Source organism: Parambassis ranga, chromosome 18 (genome assembly GCF_900634625.1).
Source record: "Parambassis ranga chromosome 18, fParRan2.1, whole genome shotgun sequence".
NCBI lineage: Eukaryota > Metazoa > Chordata > Actinopteri > Ambassidae > Parambassis > Parambassis ranga.
The window spans coordinates 1523516-1548489 of NC_041038.1; the positions used below are offsets into that span (position 1 = coordinate 1523516).

Below are 24974 nucleotides of genomic sequence, written 5' to 3' on the forward strand. Positions count from 1 at the left end.
ATGCAGGTGAACAAGGAGGTGACATCAAATGAGACCATGGTGTCATCTGGGTCCATTTGGATCTTCTCCACCTTGTTCACAAAGTCCTGAGAGTTGTGGATGTGATGTGGTGTGTCACCTACCAGTGGTGTCAGGAGTTCAGCCAAGTGCTTAGCCACGTTGTATGTGACTGAGTTTGTGCTGCTGACGATGGGTCTGAGGGGGACTCCTTCCTTGTGTATCTTGGGGAGTCCATACAGGCGTGGAGTGGCTTCCCCAGGATACAGTCGAAAATAGAGCTTGCGGTTGATGATTTGGTCCTTCTCCAGTTTTTGTAGGTAGCTGACTAGTTTCTTCTTGTAGTTTCCGGTGGGGTCCCTCTTCAGTGGCTCATATGTGGCTGTGTCACTGAGGAGATCAGTCAGTTACACACAGTAGTACTGACCCGGGGAGGGGATTGTTCCACTGAATGTTCTCCAGATGTCATCTGTTTCAAGATTTGAGAGTTCTGTTTTTTCCACTGGAGTGCAGTTCAGTGTCTTCCAAAATATTTATTAGGTTTGTTTAGAAAGTCCAAGTTACTTACGTCAGTTCCGTTTGTTTTAAGCAAACTTTTATTTTGAAGGCAAGGAACAGGAAGTATAGGGGTTGACGCTTCTTTTACAAACTTTCCGGACTGTGTGAAATTCCTCAAGTGTGTCTTTTGTTGCACCGTTTATAGCTAAAGTGAGCGGATTTCTAAAACGGTAATAACGGGGAGGGCAGAATCAATGACACACAGCGAAAGCCTGAGATAAATGAAACTCGAACTGCTGCTGTAGACGGAGCGTTAACTTGTTGGTTGGAGTAAGAACTAGGCAGAGGAAAGGAGGCTCCAGATGAAAAGAAAGGATGAGGCTGACTTAGCTATGTGGCAAAACCATCAACTTTACAAGTAGAGCCGCTGTTCTTTCGGAGAAGGTGGTAAGTTGCTTTTGTTTTAACAGCTGTCAATATGTCAGCGATTCGAATCACAGAGTAACTGCTAACAGTGGGTAAACTTTTAAACCTACGCTGGTTGAATAATCCAAAACTCAGTCAGGCCGCAGCTGCAATGTAAAATTTCCGCAAACATACATCACTACTACAAGGCGGGTCTTTCGATAACAGCACGTTTTGACCAATATGAATAATATTTGTCAGTAAAAAAATCAAAAGCACGCTGTGTATTTTATTTGTTCTCAAACCTGATAGCATCAAACAGGCTACTTAATGTTATCAAGATGTCAGATTAAATAAATAACTGTCATAGGAGAGCAGTTTTAATTGCATCTACCTAATAATCTGGCAGTTATATAAAGGAAGTTTGATGGTTCAACCCGTTAAATGATTAAAATTGATACACCTACTCATATGTTTTATTTGATGCTATTTTACCTTACCTTTTTATGTCTTCTCTGTTCAAGAAACACCTGGTTTCCCCAGGGATTAATAAAGTATTTCTAATTCTGATTTTACACTTACATTTTTTTCTTACTAAACGAGGGTTTGTATTTAGCCTGATACTTTCTACAGTTTGATGCACAAATCATAATGATACCTTATATGCCAGGCTGATACAGTCATGCAGATGACAGTATGACACTTGACCATATGTCATAATTAAAAAAACATAGCTTTAACAATTGATTATGATTACATAAACAACATAATGTATATAAATGTGAATATCTTAATTTCCTTATGGGGATTAATAGTAAAGTTAAGTAAATCTTAAGCAAGAACCACAGTTTGCAGGACTGTTAACAATATGTGGAAGGACATGATGAACTAACTCCACAGGTCTACTCTCTCCTGAGCTTACTTTAAGACAAAGAAGCAGAGGGAAATGTACAGTACATTTAAACCCATTTACACGGATAAGTGCAAATGAAATAAATTTACAAAACATAAAGTATGTGTAATGTGGAAATGGCTCTTGGGCTCCTCCTACATTCAGAAGTGCATGTCATAAATAATTGTTGCAGTAGGAGCTTTCCTCCACAAACAGCATAATGCATGTGTATTTATATCCACACTGATGGAAAAAGGAACCAGCATATCTTTAGAAAGGAACAGAATTCATATTGTCATTGTAACAATCAAGCTTGTGTACTGAAATTAAAGTGCTGTCATCATGCTAATGAGGACTTATAAAATAATGATGGCAGCAGTGAGTGTCAAACAGTGATTGTCCCAGATGAGGCTTTTTTGAGGCAGCGGGAACTGTGTACTGGTATTTCTTCCAGGAACCCTGTCCACACAGTCCCCATTGATGTATAGTGGTAAAATGTCAGACTTTTCAAGCAGATTGTTCTCCTCACACCACCCTTTCAGCTATTCCACCTCATCCCTGTAGGCTGTTTTATTTTCCTCTTATTTTCCTCCATCTTTAATTTAATTTAATTTAATTCTTTAATTTAATGATGGTGTTGCTGCAGTATCTTGGAAACAACAAAGTCCACATATGACCTCTGTCCTCTCTAACTTGGCTTACAAACATCAATTATTTTACTAAATTTTACTTGAGTTTGATTTTTTTTCTCAACTGCAGCACTGTGTATGTCTCTAAACAAAAATGTGGTCCTGTTGCAGAGATGGAGGGTGAGAAAGAGAAACAGAGGCAGCAGCGGGAGGAGAAGGAGAGCAATGAGGCGGACGATGATGGGAGGAGCGATGATGATTATGCTGACAATGAAGAGGAGGAAGAGGATGAAGATATTGAGGGGGCATCACTGGTGTGGCAAGAACGCTGTGGAGAGGACAATCTTGGCCTTCCCATCATGCACTGGGAGGCACTGAGCCTGCGTATTGCTGAGCTAGAGAAGCAAGAAGAGGAGAAGAAACAAAAGAAGGCAAAGGTCAGAGGTCAACCAGGAGGGAAGGGCATTTGATATTTAGTCCTGTACAGGGGCAATGTTTAGTTAAAAGACGTCAACAATGACCTGTTCTTTTTCTGTAGTTGAAATGCACCTAAATCCATTTCAGGCATGTACAACGCCTCTCTGAGCAGCCAAAAGGAGGTGGAACTGGGCCACATGATAAAGAATGGAGTTGGTTGTTGGTAATATGTGTCTTGCTGTAAGGCTGTCTGTCAGCATCCATTCTCTGCTGTGCTTTTCAGAGTGGAGTTTCTCTTGAGCGAGGCCGAGCCCCAGTGAGCTGGATGGAGGAGAGAGCGAGGAGAGCAGAGAGCTGTGAGGATGGAGACGATGCCTGTAACAGCCACGTGCTGGCACTCACCTCCCGGTACACAGATACTCTTATTCCTACAGGTCTATTTGTGCATGATGTCTTTTGGATTGGACTGTGAGTTATATATCAGGATCAGAATGAGAATTCTTAAATTTATGGCAAAGAGGGGAAATTCCTTCATAATAATATATACAGTAACTCCAATGTCCTAGATGATTCTTGTAGGGAGAATACTGAGAGAGGCCTATATTAAATTAAGATTTTGAAACCGAAGGTAAAACATCATTACTACAAGTTTGTCACAGTGTGGTTGTTTTGTATTACATGCAGACAGACAGAACCTCTTGGTCTTCAGCTCTTTTTACTCAACCAAAGTGTCTCAAAGAGAATATTGGGAGTGGGAACCTACCCGTCCCTCCTAGGAGACTGTACTCCTTCAGTCCAGTGGTACAGAGCCATCACGCAGACAGTCTTTGAGGTTTTGGCGTTTTCTTTTAAACCAGTTGTAGAGGTCATGAAAGTTATATGGGTTTAAACATATTGTGTTCACAGAATCTTGTTATTACAAATTAAATATTTGAGTTGTCCCACAAGTATGGGATAAATTCTCACACAAAGCCATCATGTCTTGGCTAATGGTATGTTGATTGTTGACTATGTCTCCACCACACAACATTAGTCAGACATGCATAAAGTGTCACTAACATTACATCATTACATCTGTCCTCCAGCCTGCAGACACAGATGAACCTCCAGCTCTGCTTCATCAACAACAGTGAAAGTGAAGAAGAGGAGGAGCAAAAAGAAGAGACTGGCAAAAAGGAGAACAACAACTCATCGGTAACTACAACATAACACTACTAAAGACAAAAATTTACATTTGTGTTTAAAACTGAGGAAAGAAAGTAGAGCAACACTCCCTATTTTATATCCCGTGCATGTTCACATTTTTGTGTCCTCTCAATTGATAAAAGAGAGGGACTGTTCAGGTTCATAAGAATCCTCAGCCTCCTGCCAAGCCTGAGAAATCTAAGTCAAGAGGGTTCAGGAACACTCTGAGGAACCTACGAGACCGACTGAGGATGGACCATAAAGCAGGGGTGAGAATAACGCAGAGCCAGACATGGCATCATGTGGCAGTAAAGCTGCAGCTCACATCTCTCTCTTCCTCTTTTCTCCACAGACTGCAGCTCACAGTGATCCTGTGGTACACAGAAGACATTTAGAGCTGAGTGATTTGCAGAGTCTCAGCATCAAGGATCTGAATGCTCTCTATGCGTCACTCACTCAGGCCATACAAGGTACAGTGTAAAAAATCAGTAAAATGGCACTATTTTTTTCCATGTTTTAAATTATTCTTACGCATCATTATTTTACAGATATTTAGTGTTATAAAACCAAATGACATAAAAGAGAGTTTTGGAAAGAGTCATTTTCAGTTGTAGTTTTTACGGTACCCACATTGCCAGAATGTTTTTTGTAGCTGTTTATTTTTTTTTTATCACGGATGTTGAAAGCATCATCTTATGTGCTAAGTACCACTTTCATCTGTCTATGTCAGACCTGAGCTCAGAGCTGGTAGGTCGTCTCCAAGTTAGAGACCAGTTGAGGACAGAGCAAGATGCCATGCTGCTGGAGGTTCAGGATCTGACATCGCTATGAACTTCTGAGGCTCGGTTTGGGAGTGGGTATGGCACATTTGGACACACACTCTTTCTCTCAGTCGGTCGTTCTTCAGGATGACCAGCCAAGCCACTGTGAAGAGGGTAGCATCTTACAAGGACTCTGACATTCAGGGTGTATGTTGGGTTTGTTTGGAAGTTTTGTTCCAGTGAAGACAGAATCCAAAACTGTGTTTGTGTGACAGACCCATCAGAGGATCACATGTTTCTCTAATGAGCTGTGTGGTATTGTAAATGGATCCAGCCAGTGAGCAGTTGCGGTAAAAGTATATGTAGTTATAATCACCAACCTATCCAATCAGATTAAGGATCAGTACCAGTGGTGTCCACAGCACATATAGGTCTGGTTAAAAAGGATACAAAAAACACTTTCGGTGGTTTTTTTATGGGAGCTAGAGCCCGACTGATATATCACTCTTCCAGTATTATAGGCCTATCACAGACATATGTCTGTCATGCATGGTGCTCAACATGCTTTCATCAGAAGAACAGAATGCAGGAAATGGAGCTCAGGATCATTTAAAATGGTGTCATGTCATAGTTACAATGTGACTGTATTCCAGTGTTTACAAGACTCAACATGTCTATAGTACATGTAGCAGTTGAGTATTGAGAGTATTGACACCTGTGGAGTTTGTGAAATACAATGTTAGATAGTTAATAATTAGTGTCACCATTGTGTAGTGAGTTAGTTAAACATCTATAGTCTGTTAATCAGTATAGAAGTAAATGTACTTATTTTAAATCTCCTGCCAATTTTCCCATTCTGGGAGTACTAAAGGATCATCCTATTTTATCTTGAACATTAAAATTGGACTATTTTACCTCTAGAAAATCAGTATTGGTCCAAAATGCCAGATATCAGTTGGGTTCTTGGGCTCTAATGGGGAGAATCTACAAACAGACCAAGTGTGACTTGTACAGTATGTGACTGTGTACAGATGAGATGAGCCCTTGCTTCTTTTTCATGTACGTTTATGCCAGTCTTGTAGTACTGAAGAGTTCCATGTGCATTGTGATGTTTTTGGCAATCCTGTGTCTGTGTTGTGTACATCATGACCTTTTCCTGGTCGTGGCTCTATAACCGTCATAGCAACCCCACCCTGTCCTAATGACACAGGATTACGACAATATGTGGACCAGAGATGCATGACTTCAATGCAAATTTCTTTATTTCAATGCAACATTCACCACAAGTATCTTCTTTTACTCTTGCCTGTTCCCCGTCAGGGGTCTCCACACAAATTGTCTGTTTCCACATAAGTCTACCCTTGCCATCCTCTTCTTCAGACCAGTATACACTAGTTTATTGACAGTATCTGTGAAAACAGCAATATTAAAGGGACTATCATAGAAATGCTGCTGATTATGTCAACTGAACAATCTGTTTTCTTCTTTGTTTTAAATGTAGTTCTGTCTTCTGTCTTTATATTTTTGGTATTTAGGGAAGGTTAACTTGTTGCTAACTTGCTAAACCACATTCAAAGAAGCACATTGGAATCATTGGATGTGGGCTAACAATACATAAGCACATCATACTCCTGTAGTATCTTGTTTACAGACTATTTTAAGAAAGTTTACCACTGCAGAAACTGCTCACAATTTAATCTGAGTGGTGTATTAGCTAATAATAACGATAATTGATTAGATTATTCTGTAATGTTGGTAATAATTTGTTTTGATTACCTTTCAATAATTAAAATGATGAAAGTATTTCTCTATTGAGTGGTTTTCAGAGAATGCGTGTGTTTACACTATGTTGTGTGGCTATTTTCAATACTACCTTGCTAAAAAGTTGGGGCAGTGAAAGAGCACATGAAACAGTAAATGACTGCTCGTTGGCCCAGTGTATTTCCATGTGCAGAGATTTCCCATTGTATGAATTACCTTTCCACATGGTACATTCTAAAGAGTCCAGAATGACCTCTGCCAAGTTGTCTTGGTGTGCACATTGGTGATGACCTCATCTGGTCTTTTAACACGATCTTTCTAGCTAATGAAAAATAAGAAAAACTCTTCCTACGTAGATGGAAGAGAGCTACTGCTGCCCATACTTACTGTCTTGTATGGGCATTATGGAGACAGTGTGTTTTGGACACTGTAAAGTATCAGTAGATAAAATCTTAGAATGCATAATGGCATTAATAGACAGTGCCCCGCCATCAAGTAACTGTTACGTCCAGGGCTGTATATCCAGGAGATTGTTGTGTTTTCTCTGTTTGTCTCTTGTGTTTGTGTGTGTGGGTGTAAACCTTGAGGTGTGGGCTCTGGGGATCTATCTATAACCATCTGCACCTACCTCATCTCCATCATTTTGTTGTTACCACCATAGTTGTAAGTAACTTTGTTGTCAAGCTTAAGCTTTTGTCATAACCAACTAAACAGTCCCTGTCCCTTCACCCCTCCCCACACCTGCCATCTCCTAACTTCCTAGCCACCAGCCTCCATTCCTTTTGACCTACTTCTAGCCAGCTCGGTCAAATGAAAAACTTATTCCCACGTACTTCACTTTTTTTTATTCTACACTTTACAGTTTTAAGATTAAGATTAAGAAACCTTTATTAGTCCCACAATGGGGAAATTGCATTTTTGCAACGGCATACAGACAGCAAGGGATAAGTTAAGAAAAAGATATACACATTATAAAATAGACTACCAATAAAAAGATATATACATTATAAAATAGACTACCAATAAAAAGATATATACATTATAAAATAGACTCAATCAAAAAACAGTTTACCTAGTTTACATATTAACAGTTATTGCACAGGTGAGTGGAGGTAGAAGTGGTTTATAAACTGTACATAGTGCAACTAAATAAATAACAGTAAATAAAAGCACACTGTGGTGCGTAAGTATTGCTCCTATCAGAAGTGTTTATTATAGAGTCTGACAGCAGCAGGAAGGAAAGACCTTCTGTATCTCTCCTTCACACACCGAGGGTGGAGCAGTCTCCCACTGAAGCTGCTCTGCAGAGCTGACAGGGTGTCCTGCAGGGGGTGGGACTCATTGTCCATGTCATGTTTAAACGTTAGTGCCCCCTCTTTAAATCCTGCTTTTTTGTGTAAAGCAATAGGAGTCATTAAGTCATAACGCTTAGTATTAGTCAAATATTAGAAAAACTTTACCACCGTGCCATTTTGTAATTCACAAAACTGCATCTTAGATCCTGAGATCTGCATCTTGAGACCAAAGTGGAGTTGTTTGGTCTTAATGATCACCACCATGTCTGCTGAATACCAAACACAGCATTTCACCAGAAACACCTCATACACACTGTCAAGCACGGTGCTGGAGGACAAATGTGAGACCATCTGTCTGACAGTTAAAGCTTGGTGAAAGCTGGGTCATACAACAGAACAATGATCCAAAGCACAGCAGCTAATCTACATCAGAATGACTGAAAAATATATGAATCAAGGTTTTGAATGGTCTAGTTAAAGTCCAGACCTCAGCTGAAATACTGTGGTGGGACCTTCAGAGGTCTGTGCATAAGTGAACGTTCAAAACCTCAATGAACTGAATCAATGTTGAAGAATGGACCAAAATTCCTTCACAATGATGTGAGAGACTGATAAAGTCAGACAGGGAACATTACTTCAACTCTAAGCTGCTAAAGGTGGATCTACGAGCTACTCAATCATGACAGGTACCGGTACTTAGTATTGAACACGTTTGTTTTTTTTACTTGCTTCATTTTTGATAAATAATGAATGGCCCAGTAAAAGTTATATGTTGTTATTTGCCTAATATATAATAAAAGAACCACTATGATCAGATGATTTTTATTATGTTGTTATGTTTACATAAAAAAAGTACTAAGTACTTAAATATAAACTCACACATTTCCTTTATTTACGGTAGTTTTGAAGAAACATAGGCAAAGCATAGTGAGGTCCTTTATATCGTAATCTGGACACTTAAAAAGAAACAATAAATGCCATTGAAGATTTCCTGTATAACCTGTATTTCAGGGATCCATTCTCCTGGCTGTAAGTTTTAGAATAATCAGTCTCCATTGCAAAACATTCAGCTTAGCTCAACAGGTGAGGAAAACACACAAGATGAAGTGGGGCAGAAGGAATGGATGACATGAAATGAGGGGCAGAGGGAGGGACTAGATTACCATAGAAACTGCTCTGCCGGCTGAGAGAAGCAGTAGAAAAAGGTGAAAGCTGAGTTGTCTAACTGTCAAAGTCTCTGATCAGTAACACAGCTGCTGTTTGTCCTTTTGAAGCTCCCGAAACACTGCAGCTGCACCACAGTCCAAACTTTGGATGTTTTCTGTGTTCCCTTGTGATGGGTGACATAACAACAGCCGTATGGAGTAAAAGATGGGCAGGTAAGCTCTTTGTCTGGCAGCAGATTGCAGTGATGCAGGTATTTATGAGTTTGATGCTGTTCTCCTTACACACACACACACACACTGAATGGCTGATGCTTTATGCAGACTGCAAAGGGCCTGTTTTTGTCAGAACATTTGTGAAGAAAAAGTGCACCATTGTGCAACATGGAATATTTTACTACAGTCTGAGGCAGATGATGCACCTGGCTACAGTCTGTGTAGAAGCTGTCAGCCACTAAAGGTAAATCTTTCAGACTGTTACTGTCTATAGAAAGTCACAAGTTTTAAACTTTCCAGTACAAATATTAAGGCCTTAACGAAGACCAAATAAAACTGTTGTCTACATGTAAAACATTTACTGAACTTATATTACATGTATTAAAAGCAATGTTTTTTTTTATTGTTAATGGTTGCTAAAACACAAAACCTCAAAGGTTTGCATGATTTCCGTGTAATATGTATTGTTTCAGGCAGTTATTAGTCCCCATTTGTGTGTTTGTATCCCCAAACATCACAGTGAATGTGAAGTCTGTACTTATTTTTGCCAGTCAGAGAGTAAAGGTTAACAACTGTGATCCCCACACATTTTCTGGACATTTTTCTCTACTGTCATACAATTAGTCAATGTGGGCCTATTGCTATATGATCGCTTCTATTTAGACATGCAATATCACAATTGATCTGGTCAAACGAAGACTTGCTTAAAAACAAAAGATCAGAGAAAATGTAAGTCATATTCAATTGACTCCCCTGTCCTCTCAGAACCCATCCTTTATGTTCTGATAATAATCACAGTACAGTTGTACCTAATGTAACATACATATTATAAATAATTGGCGCATGTGTATTAGTAAATTAATTGATACATGAAAAAGATCTATCTCTCTTTGCTTTTCCTGAAATGTATGCGTGATTTTCAAAATGATGATTTTCAAAATTTCTATTTTACGTTGTTAATTGACAACTGAAGCAAGCGCATGCTAGTTCATTGACATACTTTGGAAACATTATTTAAAATTAACAAATATAAATATATGAGATGTGTAGCTTGCATTCGTTTTTATTGCTAACACATATAAATAACAGGTTATTTAAGGGTCATTATATAGCTTGGTGCATTAATAGGAGATTATTTTATCAACCATTAACAGCTGGAAGAAGCAGGTCTAGAATGTCACTTGGTGTTCAGACCTTTTGCCTCTTATTTGTGTAGACTCACTGTTAATATGTCATGTTACTGGTTGACACATTACCCTTACTTACCAGAAGTCCCTAATGAAGTGTTGGTATGATGTGTGGATGGCTTAGAATTAGACAGCAGCACCTGCCTGATGTGAGCTTTACAGCTGAGGTTAACATGTTGGCTTCAATGATGCTGTGTGACACAGAATAAATCTACACAGTAGGATTGTGAAAACAGCACTGATTAGTGAGAGGAAAAGATGTATGTAGACATCATGGGGATGTGTGGTTACTTATTGCTGAGTTAATGGGGTGAGAAGGGACTGAATCAGCAGCACAACCTTGTACACAGGAAGGCAAACAAGCACTACAAATCAGCCGCATACAACAGGAGGTCAAACAGACTGTGCAAAGGCCTCGGTCAACAGTCAAAGAAGATGGGGTTGGAGGGTGTTGGAAAGCACTTTCCATCCCTCAATATTCATCTATATGTGTAACATTTCACAGAAACCATAGTCTGAACCCCTGGAGCAGAAATAAAGGTAAAGGATTTAACTCAGAGCAGTTTTCTGATGCCATTTGCATGACATCTATGCTATGAGTCAATTTACCTCGATTTGAAACTTGACAAATGACCTGATCTGGATGAGACATGTTTTTAGCACGAGTATTGTCACTACTTGTTGATAATTGCATCATATCTGTCTTATGTTACAATTTGCCATTGTTTGGCGAGGTAGATGCTAGCTAGTTACCCAGTAGTGTACTACATATGACTCAATTTTTAATATAATCTTGTAGTAAAGGTGGGGTAGATTAAGAACTGTGAGGAATAATCATTGTTCTTTTTTTACCTGTGAAGAGATGAGATTGTTTATAAGCAATGTGTCAGTCTCAGCAACAAAATTCTGGCGTCTCCATGCAGCTTTGTGATCATGTGTTTTGAAAGAGTTGGGAGGAGGTGGGATTTTTTTTAGCTGTTTGCTGATAAGGGGTTCTCCAGCTGCTTTGTACCACTCTTCTCCTCCTTTACCTGGCCAACCAACAGCAGTAGGGTCTCCCCTCACGAGCCTTGTTCCGCTCAAGATTTCTACCTGTTAAAGGCGAGTCTTTCTTTCCTGCAACTGTTGCCTTTACTGCTTGCTCAAGGGTGAGGCTTTGGGTTTCTGTAAAGCACCTAGAGACAGTTTATATCCTAAAGGACACTATACAGACAAAAGTGGATTAAATGGAAATTAAATGAATCCCATTCTGTAGTTTTAATGACTTCAACTACATCAGCTGTATGTGAGTGTGTGTATGTGAGAGATAGAGGCAGACCTGAAGCAACAAGCCCCGTAGGCAGAGACATATGACAGAGACTGAGCACCTCCAGAACAGTCACAGTCCTAAACAAGTCATCACCAAAATTCAGACAACACCATTGCAATACAATTTTACACCTATTACAGATGAAAATTATTATAACAACACAAAATTACCATGATGAAATCAGGTCAAATTAGTGTGGTTCACCAACAATGAATATATTGCAAGTTCTGACCAGATGTTAGCAGGAGCTAAAGTTTAGTGTTTTGACATGCTAGATAGTTTGTTCTACAGAACTATCTGGCAACTTTGGGGCCATGCACTTTCACAAGTACCGTAATTTGATGTGTTGGACACAGTCTATTGTCTATTAAAAACTATCAAATAGATGGATCCTTTCCAAATACTCTGTGTTCAATCTGATCACACTCTCAATGGAAATGCATGTGGAGGTGCATTCTAATGTACCTGTACTTATGGCTGATTAATTTGTAACATGTTAACACTAAGTAAGGTGACAGATAAAACTTATTGGATGATACAGAGAATGATTAATGTGCTTTTTTGTTTTTCAGGTAAACACCCATGATGGGCGAGACAATTGGAAATCCAGACCAAACAAGGACACAAGGATGACAGAGCAGAATCCTGCCAGAATCCTATATACACAAGCAACAGCCTTCTCCAGCTTCTCCCTTATATAAAAATCACTTGATCCCTCACAATGCCATCCAGAGGTGGAGTTCCTCCAAATGTCAGTGTGGCCGTATTCCACGACATCCTCATGTCCTACCTACCCTCTCCCTCTGCCACTCCTCCATCACCATCCTGCAGCATAGATGAGTCTTACAAGTACATCTTCTTGCCCATTTGTTACTCATTCACATGTATCTTTAGTATATCCCTTAACTCTGTGGTCCTCTACCGTTCTTTCCGTCGGACCAAGCGCTGGAATGCCTCTCTGATATACATGGTCAACCTGGCTACTACAGACTTTATGTATGGCCTGTCTCTGCCATTTCTGGTGGCTAGTTACATCATGCGTGACCGCTGGGTCTTTGGAGACTTCATGTGTCGGATGGTCCGTTTCCTCTTCTACTTTAACCTCTACTGCTCCATCTTCTTCCTCACTTGCATCTCTGTCCACCGCTACCTTGGCATCTGCCACCCAATGAAAGTGATCACACTGGAGACCAAGAGGTCTGTCAAGTACACCTGTGTCTTGGTTTGGATTGTAGTATTTGCTTTAACCTGCCCTATATTCCGGTTTGCTCAGACTGGTTATGTGACAAGATTGGCAGGGCTTTGGAGCAATGCAAGTGCAAGCATAGATCGAAGAATTGATATATCGTCCGTAAATGGTAATGGTAGCTATGGTGGGAGGATAACTGAGGAGTATCAAAATTGCTGGGATGATGCCATTGATAAGGAAATTCCTGATTATGTACCCTATGGCATCACACTTCATTTGGTGGGCTTTTTTGTGCCTTTTTCCATAATTGCATGGTGTTATTCTCACGTTGTTCTGACAATATTTAGGACTCTGCATTCTCGGCCCTCATCCCACAAAAGTCAGCGAGACAGAGGGCATGAGGACTTAGAGCAAAGACAAAGGAGTCATTCTGCAGTAGGTGGACAAGAAACAATAGGAAGCAATGGACTGTTGAGGGCAACAGGAAGAGATGAAGGGGTTTCCATATTCCTTGGTGCTCACTCCCCTTATGCCAATCGCAGACGTAAATCTATCAAGACAATCGTCACCATCACCCTGCTGTTTGCTCTTTGTTTCTTTCCCTTCCATGTTACCAGAACCATCTTCTTCCTGCTAAAAGTGACTAAGAGAGTCCCCTGCCATACTATGACCACAGTCTCCATGTGCTACAAGATTACTAGGCCTCTAGCTTCATTTAATGCATGGCTCAATGCTCTACTTTACTTTCTAACCAAAGACAAGGGGGGCACTCACTGCTGCCAAGCAGAAGACACAACAACCCAACAACATGGAGGGCTTCTGTTACCTCTGAGGATGATGGAAAAAGAAGGTTCAAGGGAAGGACTAAAAAAAGACAGGATGGAGAATAAGAGACTGTTTCACAGTACATCACACATGAACAGAGCAAAAGTTAGATATATTGTAGAGTGAATAAATGTCAAGTGAGTGTACATCACAAGCCATGAATTTTTAGACGCACTGTAGGATGTTTCAATGTTCTACTACTTTTATGAAAGAAATAATCATTCTAATCAAGTTTTTAAAGATAAAGTTAAAGATTTGAAAACTGATAATTCATTCATTGTAATTAACTTTGCATTCTCATCATTTAATCCCCTCAGGTTGTTGTTAACAACTGGTATGCCTGCAAATTATTCACCTTATTGTTTTGGTATTTTGTTACATATTTAAAATGTTGTACAAATTAAAAGTGCTACATTCAAATAGGACCTCTTGATCAACAATCCATACCCTTACACCCAGTCATCTCTCTAACCAAGGTCTCAGAACATAAATTTACATGATGGTTATACAACCTTGATTCTTTGGATGTGAACATGATTGTGTCCATGTGGTAGGGGAGGGTTACACAGTCTGCTCACCTTCAGAGTTTGTGGGATGAAGCCATTCTGCACCACATTATAATGTATGCAGACCCTCCTCTGTTCAGTCATCAGCGTATTTGATGATATGGTTGGTTCTGAATGGCCATGTAAAGCATTTCATTAATATCAGGATGCAAGTGACACTTTTGGGGCAGGTATACACTACTATGCACTATTACAGAAATGTGAAAAATGTCTGCAAAAATATTCTTTAGTTGGTCTTGGTTGGTACAATCCTTGAGAACATGTTTAGGGATGTCTGGCATAGCAGCTTTGTGTGAGTTGATGCTGTAAGACTGTTTCACTTCAGGTTATTGTTTTCTGGAGTACCTGGTCACTGGATGGAGGTGGGACATGTGCCTGAGCCCTGTCACAATGAACATGAGTCTATGTCATTCATGCAGTGCATGTCTGTTTATTGTGCATATAATTTATTTTCCTGATCCTTCGAGACAGATTTACCTTTGTCCAATTGTATACTGCAGTGTCCCTGTAATTTAAATGCAGCATTATGGGCTCTCGGCAATGAAAAGACTAGCTTTAACCCCAAGTAGCCATGGTTTCTAAATGGCATAAACAAAGAAACATTATTATGTAATGTCAGAAGACTTACTATTAGAAAATATCAAAGTTTATTTTCTCATGCAGTCCTTTTTTACACATAGTCCTAATACACTGCCATACCACAATGTCAAACAGAGTTTGTTATTTTATATGGGTATTCTTTTAAAATAAGCCCCTCTCTATAAGTCAGCACCCCTGTGGAAATTCTAAGAAGGAAATAAAATGTGATAAAAGAGGAAGCGAGATACAAAATGTGTTATTATGTGTTATTATTGTTTTGTTATTACCCTTGATTTTAAGGATCCACCTATATGTTGTTTTATCTTTTAGGAGAAAGTGATGAGTTAGTGCTCGACAGCACCATGAGAAGGAAAATAGCCCACAAACTGTCTAATGCAAGGGAACTTTAAATGTCAGCACTTTGGTAAAAGCAAAATAATAAAAAAACTGATTAATCCTAAATAAAACAACAATACAAAACAATCTGTATATACTATCTTTATGTAGTACAATGTTCTATGGACAGATGAGACCAAAGTGGAGTTTAATGATCACCACCATGTCTGCTGAAAACCAAACACAGCATTTCAGCAGTAACACCTCATACACACTGTCAAGCACGGTGATGGAGGTCTGATAATTTGGACTTGTTTTACAGACACAGGACCTGGACACCTTGCAGTCATTGAGTGGACCATGTACTCCTCTGTATACCAGAGTGTTCTAGAGACAAATGTGAGACCATCTGCCTGATAATTAAAGCTTGGTGGAAGCTGGGTCATACAACAGAACAATGATCCAAAGCACAGCAGCTAATCTACATCAGAAAAAAATAAAAAGAATCAAGGTTTTGAATGCTCTAGTCAAAGTCCAGACCTCGACCCAGTTGAAATGCAGTGGCTGGACATGAGGAGAGCTGCGCTTAGGCACGAGCCAAAAATTCTCCACTACAATGTCATATGTAATATTAGCCAAAGTTCTCAGCGTATGTTTTGGTCACATTTGTGCAGAAATTTGGAAAAGTCTAAAAGCTCCACATATTGTTCTATTCTCTGTGGCCAGTTTAGTTTACCAAGCTATTGAAATCAATTTACAACAGTGTTTGTGTGCTCCTGCACAGGGAGGATATTCTACTGTGAAAGTAAAAGATGTTGATCCATGTTGATCCAAGATGATCCATAGTTACTGGATCTAGCCAATACCCAAACCCACATCTGGTTATTTTTAACTAAGCAGGTTTAAGTTTTTATTTTCTATTGTCTCCTACATAAATACATCAGTTCAACTATCTCCTTTTTAACCCCTATTGCTTCAGAGATGTCCTAACTTTCCCTGACCTGCTGTGTTGATTACCTGGCCTGCATGAGTATGTTACACCTGTGATTCTTTCCTTCCCTGTCAATTTCAGTGTACTTTCTTTGGACTGCCTGATGCCTGACTGGAAGTGTTGTGGACTGTATATTACCTTATATGCCCTGTGCTGGATTCAATTGTTAAACTGTGAGTTCGTGGTTGTGCTTTTGTCCTCCTCAGCACTCATCACAGGTGCATAGAAAAAAGTATGTGTAATGGCCTATCTACAGCTGCTACAGTGGGCTGAGCAGGGGTTACCTGTCCAATATCTTGTGCTATCAAGTTTACAGACACAAAGTGTGGATCTGGGAAGGTAAGCTGCCTTAGAGCAATGGCAACAATTGGACAAAAGGTAAGAGAGGCAGTATGCAAATGATGTACTGAACAAATGATGAGATATGGTCTTCACATGTAGGGTCTGGGGGACTTCTCATAGCGGCAAAAAAAAAAAAAAATACGGGGTAAATAAGGTGTCTGATAAAAAACTTGCCAACAGAAAGGAGCGATGAGATCAATATCTCAACCACTGGGATAAAGGGCTGTGTCCAGATGTTATTTGATTAGGTCGAATCACAGTAACTAAAGTTTTAGGAAACACTGATCATATAGCTGATCTTTAGTAAAACTTAAACCTAACTCTATAATCTAGTAGTCAAGGAGTAAGACTTTATGGTTATGAGAGGTGACTTGTTGGACTTAATATGAAATATTATAAATATGTCAATACTCTTGCTTCTTTACCTGTCTGATCTCATTTGTCTCAGATTGTCCTCACATATGTTTTGCTTGGTTTAAATTGAAGAGAATAAATAAATAAATGGGACCAAGACCAATGCAACCGTTGGACATCATTACCCAGAATGCAGTGTGGTGTTTTTTAAGCTTTGTTTTGCAGGATTCCACATATAGTGTGATTACAATTTTAATTGGTCAGTGCATAATATGTTATGAAATGCCTCATATTAGGGGTGTGTGTGCATATATGAATTAAAGTATTATTTAATAATACTTGTATGTGCTAAATTGACAGTTTTACAACAATCTCTTTTTAAACTGTTTCCAATAGTCACTTCAAAGGGATTCCATAAAATAACAGGGAATGCTGTTGCCTAAAAGAAAAACAATTTAATAACTCTAACCTGATTTGATTTTTACAATTTACTGTGGAAGACTCTCTCACACACACACACACACACACACACACACACACACACACACACACACACACACACCCAACCCTCCTTTCACCACTGCTACGACCGGTTAGAAATTCAAAACTCAACCGCCTTACGTAATCTCCCGTCCTGCACCGCGGCCTGGAAAAGCTTCTGATGGTCATTTTAATTTATTTAACAAATAACTAAAAATCACAGGAGCGATATTATTCAAAACTAATGGCACAGATGTGTTGCTGTGGTCGACAGGTACATTTTGGTACAGTTGAAATATTGCTACGTGCCGTTTTGAATTTCTATTTATTTTTTGTGTGTGTGTGACGGGTTGTGTGAGGAGCCGAGGAGCGCAGCGGTTGGCGCCACTTTCAAATTCTCCACTGACACAGAATGTGAGTCCGGCTTCAAATTCATTTGCACACCTCTTAATTTCTCTTTTTGATAATTACAGTAAGACGAAGGATATCTTTGCACTGTTTATATGTCGGACGTTTTTCTTCGGAAGGTAAGAATTTAATATTTCAAGAGTTTTTGGTAACAGAGTAATTACATAGATATTAATGCTTGTCTTATAGTTATGGTGGAGTAATTCAGTTTTATTAGGGAAATAATCTGGATGAAAGTGTTGAGATACTGTGTGAAAAAGCTGTCCTGTAAAGTTCTGCTAGCGAGCTGTAATGAACAAAGACCTCTTTGCTTGTCAAGCCTTTTCGGGCTACTGCAGCTTTTTTCCGTTTCTGTACCATATGCAAGTTTCAAACATGCTTAACCATTTGTCTGTACCGTTAACATTGGGCAGCTTGTTTTATATTTAAGTACAGACGGGTTTCAGAGATACGTGAATTAGTTGAGGAAGCGGACACTCCCCCAGTCACAGCCCCCTCCCCAAAGACCCCAGCCCACTCTCCGTTCACGGGGATGCCTGAGACGACGTAATAACCGAAATAGAATTACACGTCGCTGAGAAGAAGGTGTGTGAAGATTATAGTAGCTCAGTGTAATTTGTGACCTCAAAAATAAAATCTCTTGCTAGGAAAAGTCCCTGACTCAGCCGGCCGTTCCATTGTTAGCAGACGTGTATAGTCTCCTTGTGCAGGTGCATTGATCAAAATGTCACCGTCCTTCCTGTATTAACAGTCATTAACCATTTAAAGAAGAGCTGACTAAAACTGATTCCCTGACATAATGTAAATAAAGCTGCAATGTAAAGCCAGATGAATATGTCTGTTTAAGGGGTGGCTGCGTTTCCTTCCCTCTCCCCCTTTCTCTGATAAACAGGATTAGTTAACATCCAACAGCTAATATGCTAATATCTCACAACACTTGAACTGTACTGATATCACCGTTTGAGCCCTTTGTAAAATCTCTCACGTCTGTCCTGAAAGAATGCTGAGTTAAGTTTGTATTCAGTTAGAACCCCTCTAGAATCTACAGCTGGAATGACCTAAACAGGTGGCCAGGGAAAGTAGCTCTTCAAAGTTTATATTGCAATTTACTCATCAGTAGATCCACCTATAAATGTTTAATAAGTGTCATCAAATAAATATCTCTAATAGCTACAATCACAATAACAAAAACTGCCATTTAAGAAAAATCATGCCAAAATCATTTCAATTCAATCAGGAGCTACTTGTGGGATTTTTACAGGGCATTATCAAAGTAGTTTATCTCCTGTCAATGTTTTTTTAGTGCTTGGCACATCATAGTCAAGGAAGTGAGCTATAAAATTACCCAAAAGAATCTATTTTATAACGTTGAAAGGGAACAAAATGTTGTTTTAGTGTCACTTTTGAAACCCTCCAGATGCAAAATGTCAAATATATTAAACTGCTAAAATGTGTACTAATTATTATTAATTCAAGATAAAACAGACCTCTGTAATTTATGTCTGATATTTGTTATTATTAGTTAATTTGATTTTGTTGTGTATTAAATCATTTAAGAAATAGTCAAAAAATGTCAAAATCTCAGTTTTCATGACTGACACATAAATTTCTGTTTAAGTATGAAATAATTATATAACAATTAATTGTAGTAAAACAATTAATTCATAATAACAATTATTTGTAAGCTTTAATGTCCAGAGACTTAAATGTGCATACGATTACAGTTGGACTTTCATGTTGGAATATTTTTATAGTGGAGCTAATACCTAATATGAAGATTAATATGTCATTCAAAACACATTTCAATCACATGATTTTGTCCTATTTCATCTGACAAAATAGGTCAGACTGTATAAATAAGGCAGATTACCTAAATGAAAAATTAAAGCCTGAGTGTGAGTAGTTTTCCATTCAAAGTTTTAGATCACACTTTAGGATCTATGTGTCACACTAGCTGGTCTACATTAGTTTATTATCATACTGGAATGATGGTATGGTGTTAATCTGGTTGTCATTATTATGGGCTGTGAATTAGACTATGTTTGGTGACTGGAATTAGAGTAAAGTGATAATGCTTGGAAGAAGTTGACTCTGGTTACCAGTATAAAAATGAGTTGTGCTCTGTCTGTGTGTTTTTGAGGATGTGTTTTCAGTCAAAATTCAGCATTAAGAACAAAAGCTTTGTCTGTCTTTATTCTTTTTATTCTTACTTTTTATATATTTCTTGTGTGTGTGTGTGTACTGTGTACTGTACGTGTAACAGAAAGGGGGTGGGCAAGGGCTTGCTGTCCTTCTGGTAAAATAGTGTAGTTTGAGAGCAGCACTTTCAGCAGTGTGAGGGCCGGCCTCCTTCCCGCCAACACCCATCTTATGACCAAATTACTTGAGAAAATAAAGCAGTATCAGGCAAAGTCGGTCCAGTTATCAGCATATTTCTGCATTAGGGCCGGTCCACCTGTGTTTTTGTGCAGGTTGATCTTTCACTCTCTTGGTTTTCTGCACTCACTTGCCTTCAGTGTTTGCTATGGCTTATTTTATTTTGCAACATTAGCCCTTTTGAAAACTTTTCAAACATGTGTGTGAAATGTGCACAGAGCTCCCTCTCAGAGCCACACTTCCTTTATTTTATTTTCCTCCCTCTCCGTCTCCTCAGTCTTTTCTTTCAGTCTGACAGCTGAGCAGCTTGGCAGGCTTACAGCCTTAGCGCTCGGTGCAGCATAGCAGCCCCCCTCGCCTCTCACAAATTAATTTTTTACTCACAAACAGTAGCTCAGACAGACCCTCTTCTCTCACTCCTGTCTCACACATGTTCTAAAGGACGGGCGGATTTTTTTCCCGGATTTTTCTGCGCCTTCAAAAATGTTGATTTGTATTGTAGAAAGTGATTGCTGGTGAAAAAGGCTGCAGCCCTGTAGGTTTTTATGCCTACTGAGCCTCCCCACTGTCTCAGTGTGCGTAGCTAGGGCTCCAGCGAGGCAGCACACAGGAGGACTGGGACTCACACACTCACATAGCTAGGAGGTGAAGATAAGAAGGGCCAGGACAAGGGCCAAGGAGGAAGGATGAGGGCGGAGGGACACTTAGTTTTTTAGGGTGGGTGGGGGGGCAGGGGTAGTGGGGGACTAGAACCCTCCCTTGAGAGTGGGACCAGAACCCTCCCTAACCCACCTGACCCCCCACCCCTCCTTTCCCCACCTCTCACCCCCACCTTCACTCCCTCCTCTACTAGGAACAGAAGCAGGAGCAACTAGAGTCCCCTAGCAGGCCTTTTTCTGCTCTCCCTGTCACTATAGTAGGGTATATTCCTATTGATATTTTACTTGTTTGTATGGAGCATGTGTGTGGTTTTATGTTTTTGTCTGTTTTCATTTTTATTTGAATATTCCCATATGTTGTTATCTGAAGTGCCATTTGTATTTATCTTTTCTTTAATTCTTTTCTCAGTGTGTTTTTGAGAACTGTCTATTGTGACATCTAAGAGCATCTACACCAACAGAGGGAGAGAAGGTATGAGGGACTTTCTTAAGTTAGTCAATAGTCAGGGATAGTCAGGGCTTTCATCATTTGGTTTAGATCTGAGCAACAGACGGTAAGTGATTCTTTGTTTTTCTCTGAAGCGTTTAAAATGGCCTCTGTTGCTGGTGAGGGTGGGGGGGGGGGGTAGCAGGCCACAGACAGGAGCTTTTCTCAGCTCTGCATTGCTGCTGTCTGTCTTCCTTTCCCTCCACCACAATTTTAGTTGTGCTTGTCCTTCTCTCCCTCACCCCCTCCTCCGTCTGACTCTCTCTCTCTCTGTCTCTCTCTGTTTCTTGTTTTTTGTATGCTGGAAGTTTGGCTCTGAATCCAGCGCTTGTCTGTAGCTGCTTGACCCCTTGTTTCAAATCCAGTAACCTTCCATCAGCTGAGCTGTTTTTGATTGTTAGTGTGGTCAATTAGCTGCAAAAGTTAATTTTTTTCTCTGAACTCATCTTTAAAGTCATACAAGATGCTTTGTAAAAATGTAAAAAAAAAAGTAAAAATTTTTTCAAATGTGTATGATGTGATTTATATGAATATTTTTACAGTTTTTACCTAACTTTTCTGAAAAGTGAAAAGTACACTGAGTTGCATGTGGTGCTTACCGGTCATAGTTTCATCCCCAAATTTTATTTCAGCTTTACAGCCATATATGTATATTCACTATAAATTTAGTGTAGGAAACATAGTAAATTAAATAATTACTGCCATTATATAAACTTAATCAAAATTAAATGTAATATTTAGGATTTACTGATATTTTACTGGTTTCTATTGATAGTTGTTTGTGTTCTCTATGTGATAGTTTTGTCTGTAGTTTAGTGTTAATAACACAACGTATTTAGTCCTGTCAAACCACTAATTGCTGTTTAAACACTGTTAGTTTGAAATTCTTAAAATCAGTTTTCCAGACTAGGTACACAGGGTGTTTACACTACTGTGTAACAGCTGAAACTAATTCTATTTATGTTGTTTGGCTGTAATCACAGTGGAGCAGCTTCAGTTTGCTCTCATGGATTAGGTCTGATTGCTTTAGTTATGTGAATGGCTTATTCGTATGGTTTATCTTTGGTCATTTAGACTGAGATTTAGAGTAATCTATAGCGAGACTCTTATCTCGTTTACTTCAACATCTTTTATAAGACTAAATAAGTACCTCCCTTTTATGGTCACATTAATTCAATATAATCTGTCATTAGTGATAAAAAATAATACAGCTGCAGTTTTCTCTCTCTATTTCTCTCTCTTTCTGGTGTGGTGTGTGTGTAAAAAGAGAATATTTTTGAATTAATTTTTACATACTAAACACAAAAACAATATAACTATGACAGGATTGGATAAACACAAAAACAATATAACTATGACAGGATTGGATAACTCCTTCTACCTTGGGATTTGTATTTTGTTATGCTTCCTCCTTAAACACTTTATTAGACTGCACTGAACTTTAGCTCTGATTCAGGACTCAAGTAATATTAAAAGATAATGTGTATAGCGAATAGGCTGGATCAATAGATTGTATTTTTTTGTGTGGCACTTAGGGTCACATCAGCAATATGGGCAACCTGCCAGGGGCCCTCACATTAATTGCCCTTTTTCTGTAACAGTGTTGAAAGTGTGACCATCTGCAGGCCTGAAGGTAAGATGCTGTTCATATCTCTTGTTGTACTGCTAAAAACGACTCTCAGCTTTTATTTTTTTTATTTAAAATACTTTGTCCATGTGTATATAGGGAGTCCACACTGTAGTGACATTCCTTAGAAAAAAATCACATTACGTTCCTAACATACACATTGCATTATATAAATGCTTTGCATCTTCATGTATATACTGTAGAAAGAGCAGCAAGCATGTGGAGCCCTTTTTTATAGCCGTGCGGTTGTTTCTTGACTTTCACACAGAGAGGGGAAAATACTAAATAAAAACAAGAGTGTGAATGTGGTATTCTGCATATGTATTCTACATTACTTAATAATTACTTTATACCCTTCCACTTTTTTCTTTACTCCATTTTGCTTGTATTGAAATTCCTCAATAAACAAATGATTCTGTTTTCCCCCTCACTCTAACGGTCTCAATGAGTCCAGGACGCACTCTAGCAGCACATCATGTTTTGCAGATATGTGCTGAACCACTCCAAATCATTGTGTGCTGCCACTGTGAGCCTTGGGATTCTCAGCAACACTCTGTGAACTGCCAACTCTATGTCCATCTTGTATTTGTGACTGACGTGACTCCTGTTACTGCTTCTTGGCCTGCTAAAGGTCAAAGGTAAGGCACATGCTCTGTCCATGGGGGTGTATCCATGTGTGTGGGCAGCTTCATGAACATCCACTGGTGGTTCAACATCTGATATTTTGCAACAGTGTTCTGGAATGGCTGTGGCATAATTCTTATATCATTTAGCATAGACATTAATTTTAAATTACACTGTTTTTTTAGAGATCTACTATGAATATGTGTAAGGATCAATATACTATACAATAGTAGAAAGACTCTAAACTTGTTAGGATGAACATTTTTAATATTATGTGTCACTAAGCATCTGTAAAACCAAATATATACTAGTTTGTCATGTTTATTACAACCTCCTTTCACTGCTGCCTTCAGACGAGCTGACATCTTACTCCTAATTCATTTTTGTAAGATTGGGAAGGCTATTTACTTTTTTTGCTCGTGTTTTAAATACGTCAATTTCATTTAGTGCAGCTGCTAACAAGAATATAGCAACTAGCAACTACATTAGCAAAATGCAAATTTATTAAATGTGTATATATATATATATATATATATATATATATATATATATATATATATATATATATATATGGTATATAATTTACGATTTTTTTTTACTTAAAAACCTTAAATAAGAGCTTTATCCTCGTAGGACATCATATCTGCTAGTTTGTCGCTAACACTCCACAACAGAAACAAAAATCTTGCTTACACCTGGAAGAAATCTCCATTGTTTCTGACAGCATGATGATAATGATAGGTCTTGTAATCATTTTCAATCACTCTAGCCAGCACAAGTTTATATCAGGTGCTTGCACACACAGGTTGTCAGCTTCTAGACCTGTAAAAGTCTAGAATTTTCAAATAGAAAATGTGTAGGAATCCTGCAATAGAGAATTACATTATTGCAGCTTCAGTATGGTTGCCATACAATCTATAGGACTAAAAAAAACACACAAATTTCAAGCTGCTACATTCACGGAGACTGTGTAGAGAAAGTTTAGCAACATGTGCTATGTTTGCTTTTTGTTTTGTCTTTTCAGCTCGCAGTTATCTTGGCATTTCAGCCACCACAGTCATTTGGAGTGGACCTTTTGTCAGTGTCCTTTTCTGCCATCTGAAGGTTGTAAGGATGCACTTCACAGCTTTCAGCAGAATCTAACACAAGATGTAATTTTTGCCCATGATAAACTTTATCCAGGAAATAGCTGATGCAGCAGGAAATTCACAAGTAGTGCAGTTTGCATTGCTGATCACCTTCAGTCAGTAGATACGTTATGGAAACCTCAGTTTCAAGTATGTGTCCAATTTATGATCATTTGTTAAAACCTAATATCTGAAATTAGTTTAAATGAATGTGTTTTAAGTGTAAAAAGAAGTCAAGAGCATTTGTATATCCACAGCAGAGGGTAGCTACATACTTCCTTTCTGTAGA

The 24974-nt window shown here is 38.8% G+C and overlaps 2 protein-coding genes across 3 annotated transcripts; both read left to right on the forward strand.

Moving 5' to 3' along the window:
* The first annotated feature begins 614 nt into the window (after positions 1–614).
* Positions 615–6554, forward strand: LOC114451086 (schwannomin-interacting protein 1). Its single transcript, XM_028429627.1, has 7 exons — positions 615–942; positions 2593–2858; positions 3122–3246; positions 3924–4032; positions 4167–4292; positions 4376–4493; positions 4754–6554. The coding sequence occupies exons 2-7, from the start codon at positions 2595–2597 to the stop codon at positions 4852–4854; spliced, it is 843 nt and encodes a 280-aa protein (XP_028285428.1). The 5' UTR covers positions 615–942; positions 2593–2594; the 3' UTR covers positions 4855–6554.
* Positions 6555–8383: 1829 nt separating this feature from the next.
* LOC114451085 (P2Y purinoceptor 3) lies at positions 8384–14309 on the forward strand. Of its 2 annotated transcripts, XM_028429625.1 has the most exons (3): positions 8384–8526; positions 9115–9219; positions 12288–14309. In XM_028429625.1, the coding sequence occupies exon 3, from the start codon at positions 12437–12439 to the stop codon at positions 13853–13855; it is 1419 nt and encodes a 472-aa protein (XP_028285426.1). In that variant the 5' UTR covers positions 8384–8526; positions 9115–9219; positions 12288–12436; the 3' UTR covers positions 13856–14309. The 2 variants fall into 2 exon arrangements, with proteins under 2 accessions (XP_028285426.1, XP_028285425.1); XM_028429624.1 differs by lacking the exon at positions 8384–8526 and having other exon boundaries at positions 9047–9219.
* Positions 14310–24974: the final 10665 nt, after the last annotated feature.